The sequence below is a fragment of the Hemitrygon akajei genome, chromosome 7, assembly GCF_048418815.1.
Source record: "Hemitrygon akajei chromosome 7, sHemAka1.3, whole genome shotgun sequence".
In the NCBI taxonomy this organism is placed as follows: domain Eukaryota; kingdom Metazoa; phylum Chordata; class Chondrichthyes; order Myliobatiformes; family Dasyatidae; genus Hemitrygon; species Hemitrygon akajei.
The window spans coordinates 82,532,272-82,545,897 of NC_133130.1; the positions used below are offsets into that span (position 1 = coordinate 82,532,272).

Below are 13,626 nucleotides of genomic sequence, written 5' to 3' on the forward strand. Positions count from 1 at the left end.
CTCCACAGATGCTGCTTAATCTGCTGAGCTTCTCCAGTCTTTCTATCTGTCTATATCAGATCCGGCCGTTTTTGCCTGTCAACTATTTGTGATGTTGGCTCAGATTTTCTCTTTCAATTTGCGTTCTTTGGCCTGTTGAAAATGTCTCCTATTTTTGCTATTAGTAACACCTATCACAAAAAAAAGCATGATCTGTGCTACTTTTACTCATTTGGTTTCATCCTATCGGACATATTCCCTTTGTTATGCCTACGTTCCTCCCTCACTGTTCTGCAACAGGAACTAACTTCTTTATTGTCTTTCCCATGTCTGACAGTCTCGGATTTGAAGGGTTAACTCAGTTTGCCCTTCTCCATATGCTGGCTGACCCATTGAGTTTTTTTCCAATAGCTTCAGTTTTTATTTCATTTTTCCAATAAATGTTTTGATTTTCAGTCAAAAATTACTGGCACCCCAAGCTATTTTTAATCCCAAAATTTTCATTTAGTCATCATGATTTAACATATTGTACTTCCTCCTTAGTTAGTTAAATTAATTCAATAACTTCATCTCTTTGCCCCCTCAGCATATGAGACATGCAGTAGCCCTGCCAGTCTATGAGAACTTGGCAGCAGTGGCTATTTGTGACTTTGACTGAATATGCATGTCTGAACGGAATCAGAAAGAAATGGCCGCACCTCATCTATTCCTAATCTAAAGTCAATTAGCTTCGCACCAGACAGAGGATGAGCTATTTTATAAATGTAGGAGCACCATACAGTGAAGTGCACAAAACAGAACTGTTATTAGTGCAACTGTTCTGTTGCAGCTGATCTCCTGCACAAATCCTGTGAATTTCACCCTGGAACATGGCTTGGTGGCAATGAATGACACATTTATTCTCAGCTGTGGTGCTCTGTGCTCCTTAACATGCCAAAGTATCCAAGAATTTTTCTAGCTCATCACTGTTGCAGTTGCCACATTCTAACAGTTTAATTCTCAATTCTTTTTTTTTAAATTGTTTTTTTTTATGCATTTTCTACAACACTACAGATATTAAAAAACCCCAAACCAAAATGAAGAAAATTCATACAGTGCAAAAATAAACATACAATAATAATATAATACAAAAAAGATAATTGAGAAAGCACCCAAATTGAAGTCATGTAAAGTTAGAATCCTCCACAAGCCCCACAACAAAAAAAAACTCCAGACCAACCACAACACAATATAGAGAATATAAATCAGGACATTCAAACCCCCAAAACTGTAAATACACTTGAAAACAAAAGATAATAATGCCTACTACCAAAAAAAAGAGCTGAAAGCAAGGGACCGAAAAAAAACCTTAATTAAGAGGAAGGTTATGAAAGTACTCAATAAAAGGTCCCCAGACCTTATGGAACTTTATATCCGAATTAAGAACTGAATAATGAATTTTTTCAAGGTCTAAGCAGGACATAATATCATTAAAGCCATTGAGCATGCGTGGGCGGGGCAATTCTCAATTCTATAGGGTTGAGAAGTTTCAGACATGCTAACTGTGCCATTCATTGATCAACCAGTCATTGATCTGAATATTTACATCTCTGCAGTTCATATCCTAATCTGCACTGTCACAGTCAGTTCATTTGACCTTGTGCCACATTTATGGAATGGCCCTCTCTGAGACCAACCAGCGGAACTCCAAATACCTCCTTTCCTCTGAATGTAAGACTGGATCTCCCGTTTGAAGCAGGGCCGAGCCAGAGTATGGACTTCCAGATGTTGTGATAGAACTTCTACTGAGCTGCCCAACTTCACCAGTCTCCTGCCCTTGGATCATAATCGTTCTTCAAGCACCTGTCTTCAGATGTTTAGAGAATGTAGTGCAGCTTACAGCAATACAGGGCCCTTTCCCTGTGGAAGTGGCCAACAGTAATCCTTTGAAAGGCATTGACAGTGGGCAATGTCTTTCTGCTCTCAAAGTCAGTAAACTGAATGTTTATGGTGATCTTTCACAAACATTCAAAATCTGAGAAGAAAATGCTTCCTTTCCTTTGTTCCGTTGTCCACCATCCTCTCCCATTGAATTCCCTTTTCTTCCACCTACTCACATCATTCACCGTCCCCTACGGGCCTACCTTGCCATTCACCTGTTCTCAACCATTACCTGCCAGCTTGTACTCCGACCTCTTTCCCCCGCTTTTTTATTCTGGCTTTCTTTCCAGAGCTGATGAAGGAAGAAACTTTGCTTGCTTATTTCCCTCCACAGATGCTGTCTGACCTGTTGAGTACATCTGGCAGTTGGTATTTCTATTATTTTTTTTCCATTTTGCAGGGGTTAAGCTGTTGAAGAAAACTAGGCAGAAAAAGACATTAACTAAGACCTATTTACTGGTTTCTCATTAATTGTTTTGTCCCTTTTTCCTATTTACATCAATGGGTTGCACTGCCTGTGGTTTGTCATCTCAGTTCAGGTTTGGCATAGATTCCTAGTTTGAGAACTGCAGAAGACGGCTCTAACCTACTGGACACCTTGAAGAGTGCACCAGCACAGTGCAGGTATCCCATGGTCAGAGATTAACTGGTGTGAAATCCGAATCACACATCTCCACACTGTTAAACGCCTAAGTGAAGCAAGTCCAAATGGTTGTCGCCTTTTAAACTGAGGGCCTGACTGATTACTGAAACAGCAACTGCTTTAGATATGCCAGATGCTCCAAAAAGTACTGACAGACTATAAATATTCATTACTGAAGAAATTACGTGCGCATGGTAAATATACTAAATATACAGTCCTAGGTTAAATGAAGTGGCTGCATGGGATTAAAAAATGTTCCTCAGTTGTGTCTTGGCTTGTTTATTGGTAGTTGTATGGTTGGCTGAGAGACTTATTGTAATGCCTTTGAAGGAGCATTGCAGCAAATGGTTCAACTAAAGGTCGATGGGCAGGCACTTAGTCATTTCTGATTAGAAGGTAACATGCTCTGCGTGCTTTTGTCTGGCTCAAGGATCAAACACAAGCTCGGCAGCCATTCCAGCTGCAACGTCCACTCCTGCCAAATACAGTTGTAGGCTGCAGAGAAAAATACTGGAAAGAGGAAACGAGTAGCCCGCGTAACCATTGACTCGTGTAAACAGTTGTCCCATTAATGACACAGTACTACCGAAGTGTTTGAGAGGATCAGCACTAGTGCACCTGAGCCTCAAAAAGCCAACCCTAAAAGTTGCAGAAAGTCATTTTATTTTGGGTTCATGCGAGCAATAAATTTGTGGAATTACAGGAAGCAGTAGTCCAGAGCTGGTTATTAATTACTGTTCAACACACACAAAATATTTTACATTTCGAGTGTGTGTGCTCCTCTGGATCTGCAGAACATTTTGTGTTTTTAATTACTGTAGCTTGAATCTTCAGTGAATCATTCAAAGTCAGTGGTCACAAATGGAGAAGAATTTCTAATATTCAAAAGCATATAAAAAGATTTTGGAAATTAAATAATAAATTTCATGAAACCCTAAATACAAATAATTTTAAAAAGAACCTTCGTTCCTATCTTTTTGCATAATTGTGCGGATTAGTCTTAGATCCAGCCTGGCACAGGATATGAAAGATGCCAGCCAGTATAAACACTGGGAGCTTAACAACTTCCAGCTCTGCTGCTGAAACATATTGCAAAGAACAATGCCATTGATGGATGAGTACCTGCGCTACTTCCACTGAAGACCACACAAGAGCTTTGTCCCAGGCTTACTGGAACGTAATCCAGAGCAGCAAGATGATCCCGGTAAGATACCTCAACTTGGCACAAGTTCCATAGAAGAACAAATCTCCTCACGAGATGAAACTCCCTCCAGCCTTTCAGTGTAGAAATGCAGTGTGTGGGTCTTCCTGAACTATACAGTTGGATAACCGGCTCCAGGAGTGGGAAGGACAGGAGAATGAAGGGGAATCTTGCATTAGGGACATGAAATCAGCTGGCAATCGATTTTACAGAGATTCACACAGAATGCTCACAGTTCAAGGAGAAATCCAGCCTCTGACCTAAATCTTCTTTTCAGTCACTGAGCTTTTGCAAATGAGTAGAGTGCTGGTGCACAGCCAGCCCACAATCAGCTGCGGTCCTCCACCATCAGCGGCCACGCAGCTGAACAATGAGCACCAGCCTTTGCAAACAGTCGGCAGAACTCTTTATCTCTGAGCCAAGAGGATTGGGGACCGCTCCAGGCACCTGAGCACCTCAGTATCAACTGACATTCCGGTGTAGCGCACGCTGTGCTGGCACAAGTGCTGACTAAGGTGAGAAAGTAAAAAGAGAGACCTGCCTGCACTCTCCGGTGAATGTAAAAGATCTTGTAACTCTTTTATTTGAAGAGGAACGAGAATAATGTCCCTTGGGTCCTGGCTGTTACTTTACCCTCCATCAACCTCATCAACACAGATTACCCGATCACTGACACATCACCATCTCAGGTATTCCTACCAGTTAGCAGAGACATCAGTAATATCTTTCCAGTGCCTTCAGATTAAAGTCCAAAAAGCTTACTGGAGAGGGGTCAGTGCTGTTGTTGTCTGCCTTCACCAAGAGGAGGTGTCTGAGGTATGGTGTGGTGTGGGTGTGTCTGTGTCTGTTTTTAGAAGAATACGAACATGGATGAGTGATCCTCGTCAGTACATGCTCACTAATGGGTGAGAAAGGCTCTACAGAAATACCACATCTCCACTTAATATGCCATTACTTTCATGCCACTAACAAGCTGAGAACTAAAACCAGATACTACTGCAATTCACATCAATCGATGTCAAATATCAGTCGAGGTCAAGTTTAGATTACATTAGAGCAATTAGCAAAATCAACAATATGTGTTAATAGTTATTCTCCAAAATAATTAGCTGACATGCATCTGCTTTCAGAGACAGCACACTAATATCACGGAAAGGAGTGAGGTTCTAAAGGCTATGCATAGGACATTCTGTGTGCCGCAGTTCCCCAGAAGACATTGGATTGCATAGCGGGAGAGAGAGTTCAAAAGAAGTGAGCTGGGGCTGTCAGGATATTCTGCATGTCACAGTTCCAAGGAGATACTGGGTTGTGCATAATTAGGCCCTAGGCAAGGGCCAATAAAAAGAAATTAAGTTTAAGTGGAGCGGCCATTGTGGGAGTGGGCCAGTATGAGAATGGGGTGTTCAGACTTTGGCTCATAGAGGCTTTGACGAGGAGAGGTGAAGGCAATAAGTAGATGTTTTTGTTTACTTCTTTCTTTCACAGGCCACAGTAAGAGCTGGTGGGGATGCTAGGCAGGATAGTGGAATGCTCCTCTTGCGGAATGTGGGAAGAAAGGGAAAACTCTAGTGTTCCTGATCGCTATACCTGCAAGAAGTGCATCCAGCTGCAACTTCTATCAGTCCATGTCAAGGAACTGGATGAACTCCTGATCATTCAAGAGGCTGAAGGGTTGATCAACAGTACATCCAGGGAAGTAGTTATAGCCAAGGTGCAGGACACAGGTAGCTGGGTGACTGTCAGGAGCAGGAAAGGGGCTCGCAGCCAGTGCAGAGTAACCTGTGGCCATTCTCCTCAACAATGCGTAAACAAATTTGAATACTGTTGAGGGGGATGACCTAGCAGAGGAAAGCAAAAGTGGTCAGGTGTCTTTCACTGAGTCTGGCTCTGTCTGTGGTTCAGAAGGAAACAGGTGAGATGTAGTGGTAGAATTTTTGTAGTTAGAGGGAAACACAGGAGGTTCTATGGACGAGAGAGAGATACTGGATGGTGTATTGCCTCCCAAATGCCAGAGTTAGGGACATACTGGATCGACTCCACAGCCTTCTTAAGAACAAGGGTGAGCAGCTAGAGGTCATGGTCCATGTCGGTACCAATGACATGGGTAGGAAGTGTGACCCTAAGACCATAAGACATAGGAGCAGAATTAGGTCATTCAGCCCATCGAGTCTGCTTTGCCATTCCATTTTAGCTGATTTATTATGATTCTGAACCCTATTCTCCTGCCGTCACGCCATAACATTTATCACCCTGACTAATCAAGAACCTATCAACTTCTGCTTTAAATATACTCAGTGACTTGGCCTCCATAGTGGTGTGTGGCAATGAATTCCAGAGTTTCATCACCTTTTGTCTAAAGAAATTCCTCTTTACCTTTGTTTAAAATGGATGTCCCTCTATTCTCAAGCTGTGCCCTCTGGTCCTGCCTTCCTCTCTTCTCAAAGAATGGGGTTAAGTTTGCAATTTTCCAGTCCCTTGGAACCATTCTGGAATCTAGTGATTCTTGAAAGATCATTACTAATGCCTCCACATTCTCTTTGCTTACCTCTTTCTGAACGTTAGAGGATAGTCCATCAGAACCCTAAGGTGTAGTCCATCTGGGCTCGCTGATTTATCTGACTTCAGCCTCTACAGCTTCCTAAGCACCCTTCCCTTAGTAATAGCAACTGCACTCACTTCTGCTCCCAACACTCTCAAATTTCTGGCATACTACTGGTGTCTTCCACTGCGAAGGATGACACAAAATACTTATTAAGTTTGTCCATCATTTCTTTGTCCCCATTACTCCCTCTCCAGTGGCCCAATATCCACTCTCTCCTCACTTTTACTCCTTATATATCTGACAAAACTTCTGGTATTCTCTTTTATATTGTTGGTTCCGTTGCTTTAATATTTAATCTTTGCGCTCCTTATGGCTTTTTTAGTTGCCTTCTGTTGGTTTTTAAAGGCTTCCCAATTCACTAATTTCCTTCTGTTTTGCTATTTTATATGCCCACTCCTTTCCTCTTATGATGTATTTAACTTCCCTTCACAGCCATGGTTGCCTCATCCTCCCTTTAGAATACTTCTTCATCTTTGGGTTGTATCTATCTTGCGGCTTCTGAATTGCCCCCATAAACTCTAGCCATTGCTGTTCTGCCATCATCCCTGCTAGTGTCTCCTTCCAATCATTTTCCCAGTTCTTGCCTCATGTCTCTGTAATTCTCCTTACACCACTGTATTACTGAGATATTTGACTTTAGCTTCTCCCTCTCAGGTGCAGAGTGAATTCTGTTCTATTATAGTCACTGCCTCCTAAGGGTTCCTTTACCTTATGTTCCCTTATCAAATCTAGTTCATTACACAACGCACAATCCAAAATTTCTTCTCACCTAGTGGGCTCAACTGCAAGTTGCTCTAAAAAGCCATCATGTAGGTATTCTACAAACTCCCTCTCTTGGGATCTAGCATAAACCTCATTTTCATAATCTACCTGCATATTGAAATCCCCAATGACTATTGTAACATTATCCTTTTTACATGTGTTTCTTTCTCCTATTGCAGTTTGTATCCCACACCCTGACTATTGTTTAAAGTCCTATTTGTAACTTCCATCAAGGTTTTCTTTTATTTGTGCAGTTCTTAATTAAACCCACGAGGATTCTACATCTTCCGATCATAGGTCACCCCTTTCTAACTATTTGATTTCTTCTTTTTTTTAACCAACAAAGCCCCTCTGCATACCTGCCTGTCCTTTTGATGCAATATTTTTCCATGGATGAAGTCCTGCCAAGTCAGGTCAGGGAACTAGTTTGAAGGGCAAGACCTCCAGGGTTGTGACCCCGGGATTTTTACCAATGCCGCGTACTTGTGAGGCCAGAAATAGGAAGATTCTACAGTTTAATTGGTGCTAAGGAGATGGTGGAGGAGGGAGGGCTTCAGATTTTTGGATCATTGGTCTCTTCTTCCGGGAATGTGGGACCTGTAGAGCTTGCACCAGTACTGGAGGGTGACTAATATCCTTGTGGGATATACCAGCCTATATATTTAGAACCTTTTTTAAACAGTGGACAACATTGACTATCCTCCAATCCTCTTGTCCCTCCCCTGTTGCTGAGGCTGATTTAACTATCTCTGCTAGGTTCCAAGTAATTTCTACACTTGCTTTCCGTAGAGTCCGAGGAAATAGCTTGTCAAGGTCTGACTCTGTGTAGAAATTGCAGGGGCCCTTAGCAGAGGATTGGGGGATAGCTAATGTTGTTCCGTTGTTTAAGAAAGGCATAAAAGAATAAGTAGGAAATTATAGACTAGTCAGCTGACATTAGTAGTAGGTAAATAACTAAAAGGCATTTTAAGGGACTGGATATATGAGTACTTGGATACTCACATTCAAACTGATAGGGACTGATCCAGGACTGACTGGGGACACTTAACATGGCGTTGTGAATGGTAGGTCATGTCTAACCAATCTGATAGAGCTTTTTAAGAAAATTACCAGTAAAGTTGATGAAGGGAAGACAGTGGATATTGTCTATATGGACTTCATCAAGGTCTTTGACAAGGTCTTGCATGGGAGGTTGGTCAAGAATGTTCAGTCACTCAGCATTCAAGAAGAGGTAGTAAATTGGATTAGACATTGACTTTGTGGGAGAAGCCAAAGAGTAGTAGTAGATGGTCGCCTCTCTGACTGGAGGCCTGTGACTAGTGGTGTGCCACAGGGATTGCTGCTGGGTCCATTGTTATTTGTCATCTATATCAATGATCTGGATGATATTGTGGTAAACTGGATCAGCAAATTTGCAGATAATAGATTGAAGGTGTAATTGACAGCTGGGAAAACTATCAAAAAGCAGCGAGATTTGGACCAACTGGATAAATGGGCTGAAAAATACAATAAGGAATTTAATAGAGACAAGTGTGAGGTGTTGACAAATCAGGGTAGGCCTTACACGGTGAGGGTTAGGGCAATGAGGAGAGCAGTAGAATAGAGGAACCTGGGAGTACAGATCCGTATTTCCTTGAAAGTGATGTCACAGGTTGATATGGTCATACAGAAAGCTTCTTTTGCACACTAACCTTCATAAGTCAAGTCAAGTCACTTTTATCGTCATTTTGACCCTAACTGCTGGTACAGTACATAGTAAAAAATGAGACAATGTTTTTCAGGACCATGGTGTTACATGACATAGTACAAAAACTAGACTGAACTACGTAAAAAACAACACAGAGAAAAAAAAACACACAACAACTACACTAGACTACAGACCTACCCAGGACTGCATAAAGTGCACAAAACAGTGCAGGCATTACAATAAATAATAAACAGGGCAACAGGGCAGTAAGGTGTCAGTCCAGGCTCTGGGTATTGAGGAGTCTGATAGCTTGGGGGAAGAAACTGTTACATAGTCTGGTCGTGAGAGCCTGAATAAATCAAAGTTTTGAGTGCAGGAATTGGGATGCCTTATTGAGATTGTATAAGACATTGGGGAGGCCTAATTTGCAGCATTGGATGCAGTTTTGGTCACCTACCTGCAGGAAAGATGGCAAGAAGGTTGAAAGACTGCAGATAAAAATTATAAGGATGTTGCCAGACTTGAGGACCTGAGTTACAGGGAAAGGGTGAATAGGTCTGGACTTCTTTTCTGCAGCATAGAAGAATGAGCACAGATTTGATGGAGGTGTACAAAATTAGGATGGTTATATATAGGCTAAATACAAGGAGGCTTCTTTTTCCCCATGGAGGTTCTGTGAGATTGGAACTAGAAATCATAGGTTAAGGGTGAAAGGTGAAAAGTTTAAGGGGAACATGAGAGGTAACTTTTTCACTCAGAGAGTAGTGAGAATGTAGAATGAGCTGCCAGGGGAAGTGGTGGATGTGGGTTTGATTTCAATATTTATGAGAAATTTGGATAGGTACGTAAATGGAGGCATATGGAAAGCTATGGCCCAGGTGCAGATCGACGGGACTAGGCAGGTTAATATTTCAGCACAGACTGGAAGGGCTGAAGGCCTGTTTCTGTGCTGTAATGCTCGATGACTCTATGACATTGACATGACCATTTAGGAGTAATTATCTCTGATGGCACATTGTTTCTTTCCCTAAATGTGTTATCATCCTGTTTAATTAGTCTATCTGCCATTCTATTTGTAACAACATTGAAGCAAAAGCTCCAGTCCAATAGGAATCATTACATTAGAGTCATGTAATTCAGAATTAATTACTGCCATTTATTTGGGAATTTATTGCAAAATGTCTACAATGTCCTTGGCAAAAAATTATAAAATATTGCTGAAATGCATTTTTGTGTGGCAACTAATCTCTCAGTAGAAAAAAATATTGAAAACCCACTCAAATTTCAGTCTACAGTCAATGGCATCATTTACGTTATTTGCTGTGGTTGCCAACTGATTTTGCGATGTTACTTATAGATTGTTATTTGTTCATGCACGTGCTCATCCTAACATGCGTGATTTATTATTATATAGCAGAAATGCCCCTTTAATCAGTGAAGGGCAATGCAATCCTGGCTGAACTCTGCCACTTCACCAATCTCCTGAAGAATGCAAACTGAATAAAGCCCATAATGAACCAACCTTTCTTTGCGAGACTGTCATTGGGCTCATACTTCTCAATGAGCTGTTGCACTTGTTCTTGTTTCATCGGAGGATAGAGTATCTCATTCAAACGTGGATCTCTCTGCTTAGAATTGATGAAGTCTGTCATCTGGTCCACTGTTAGGTATGGCTTGCTCTTTGCACCACTGAAACAAAGGAAGGGAAGTAAAGCTCATTATGTTTGCATTACACTGGAAAAACTCATAACATCTTATAATAAGTAGATATTAGATGGCCTTTTCAAAATCTCCTTTCACTCACTACTGTGCTACCTCCATTCCAGCTCACCATTGCACTTCCATTGACAGAGGCTATCATACAGTGAATGAAAGAAATTCATGGCCCATCACTGCAAGACATGGCAATCAATTTACAATATCACAATAGTGAGAACTTCAGTGATCAGGACACTCATAAATAACCACAACTGTTATTTTAGTTAGCTCCTTTCACTCCTAGCCCTCCAAATCAATGCAAGGCTCTTTAGCCTTTAAATTCTTATCAATGGAATGGTAAGGATAATGGCACTTATCCCTATGTATGCACAAATTGCATTACTATTTTAAGTGCAAAGCAGAAACTGTTGACAAAGTTTGGACTTGGCCTATAACTTTGACACCAGAACAAGAAAGAGGGAGGAGTGGGAAGGAGGACAAGCTAGAAGATAATAGGTGAAGCCAAATGGGTGAGAAAGAAAAAAGGCTGAAGATGAAGGAATCTGGTAGGAGAGAGAGTGGACCATTGGAGAACGGGAAGAAGGAAGGGCACCAGGGAGTGATGGTAGGCAAGTGAGGAGGTAAAAGGCCACAGTGGAGAAGAGAAGAAGAGGGAAATGGGTGGGGGAAAGAAAAATAAAATTACCAGAAGGAGAAATTGATATTCATGACATCAAACTGCAGGCTGCTTAAACAGAATTTCAGGCGTTGGTCCTCCACCATGAGAGTGGTCTCATCATGACAGAAGTGGAAGTCACGGACCAACATGACGGAATCGGAATGGGGATGGGAATTAAAATGATTGGCCACTGGGAAATTCTGCTTTTGGCAGATGGAGCGGAGATGCTTTACAAAGTGGTCCCCAAAATTATGTTAGGTCTCACCAATGGAGAGCAGCGGATATAACAGATGACTCCAGCAGGTTCGCAGGTGAAGCGTTGCCTCACCTGGAAGGACTATTTGGGGCCCTGAATGGAGGTAAAGGAGGAGATGAATGGACAAAGGCAGATATAGTATTCCTGACACTTCCAGGGATATGAGCCAGGAGGGAGATTAATGTGGAAGGACGAACGGACGAGGGAGCCACGGAAGGAGCGAGCCCTGTGGAATTGAAGAGAGGACGGGAGGTAAAGGTGTGTTTACTGGAAGGATTCCATTAAAGATGGCGGAAGTTGTGGAGAATGATGTGTTGGATGTGGAGGTGCATTTACATAACAAGTTAAAAAGGAAACAGTAAAACACGACTGGCACTTCAAATGTGGTGAAACCTGGGTGGTGGTAGAGAGTTCAGTAATCTCATGGCCTGAGGGAAGAAGTTGTTTCCCATCCTAGCATTCCTTGTCCTAATGCTACAGAGCCTCTTGCCAGATGGTAGAGGGTCAAAGAGATTGTTGAATGAATGGGAGGGATCCCGTCTTTCATTCAGAATCAGAATCAGGGTCAATATTATCACTGCCATCTGTTATTTTGCTACGACAGTACAGATCAAAGACAGAAAAAACTATAAATTACAGAAAGAAATAGAGAAAGAAATGGAATAATGAGGTAGTGCTGATGGGTTCACGGACAGTTCATAAATCTGATGGCAAAGGGGAAGAAACTGTTACTGAATCATTGAGATTGGGTCTTTGGGCTCCTGTGCCTCTACCTTGAAGGTAGTAACAAGAAAAGGCCACATCCTGGATGGTGAGGGTCTATAATGATGAAGGCTGCCTCTTGAGCATGTCCTCAATGGTGGGGAGGTTTATGCCTGTGATGGAGTTGACAGAGTCTACAACCATTTGCAGCCTCTGTGCATTGAAGCATCTGTATCAGGCCAAGAGACAACCAGTACTAATGCTCTCCACTGTACATCTATAGAGTCTTTGGTGACATGGCAAATCTGCTCCAACTCCTAACAAAGTAGAGGCACCAGCATGCCTTCTTCATGACTGCATTCATGCGTTAGGCCCAGGATAGATCTTCTGATGTATTGGTGACCAGGAGCTTGAAGATGCTCAGCTTCTCCAACACTGATCCCAAAATGTCAATTGGTGTGTGTTCTCCTCTCTTCTCATTCTTTAAATCCACAATCAGTTCCTTGGACTTAGACCATATGACCATAAGATATAGGAGCAGAATTAGGCCATTTGGCCCATTGAGTCTGGTCCACCATTTCCTCATGCCCAATCCAATTTTCCTCTCAGCCCCAATCTCCTGCCTTCTCTCCATATCCCTTTACGCCCTGACCAATCAAGAATCTGTCAATCTCTGCCTTAAATATACATAAAGACTTGGCCTCCACAGCTTACCGTAGCAAAGAATTCCACAGATTCACCACTCCCTGGCTAAAGAAATTCCTCCTCATCACTATGATAAAAGGACGGCTTCTAATCTGAGGCTGGGTCCTGTGGACTGTGATTTTTTTTTACCAACAGAGCCACACAGCCCCTTTTGCCTTCCTGCCTGTCCTTTGGATTCAATGTGTATTCTTGGACATTAAGCTATAATTTTTTTTTCAGCCATGATTCAACGGTGCCTACAACATCATACATGCCAATCTGTAATTGTGCTGCAAGTTTACCTACTTTTCCCATATACTGCACACATTCACGAACACAACACCTGTAGTCACCCTTTTTGATTTTGGCCACCTTTTACATTGCAACTCATCCTGTTGACTCAAATTTGCCCCATCAACAGCCTCTCCTCACTACACATCCCCTCTTTTTGTAAAACAGCAACCTCATCTTCAGCACTATTATCCGCCTTTCCTACAACTCGCATTGAAATATAGGCAGCTCGGGACACCAGTCACACCATGCTCAATCTTTCAATTCTTCACTTTGTCTGAGGACTTACCAACATGTGTCTCCACAATCTCTCCACTAGCTGCTCCGGCACTCTGGTTCCAATCCCCTGCAACTCTAGTTAAACTCCACCAAAACAAAATTCACAAAACTTCCCACTAGGATGTTAGTCCCTCTCCAGTTCACCTTCCCTTCTGTAAAGGTCTCACCTTGCTGGAAGAGTGCCCAATGATCAAAAATAAACTTGTGCACTCCCTCCTACACTAACTCCTTAGCCACATATTA

General features: G+C 42.1%; 1 protein-coding gene across 2 annotated transcripts in view; it reads right to left on the reverse strand.

Annotated features, from left to right (window-relative positions):
* The window catches only part of plcb1 (phospholipase C beta 1), a 950,430-nt gene that overhangs the window by 243,511 nt on the left and 693,293 nt on the right, over positions 1-13,626 (reverse strand). For both annotated transcript variants that reach the window (XM_073051321.1, XM_073051322.1), the window contains exon 9: positions 10,317-10,483. In XM_073051321.1, the coding sequence (XP_072907422.1) occupies positions 10,317-10,483 (167 nt within the window). The remainder of the gene's footprint in view (positions 1-10,316; positions 10,484-13,626) is intronic.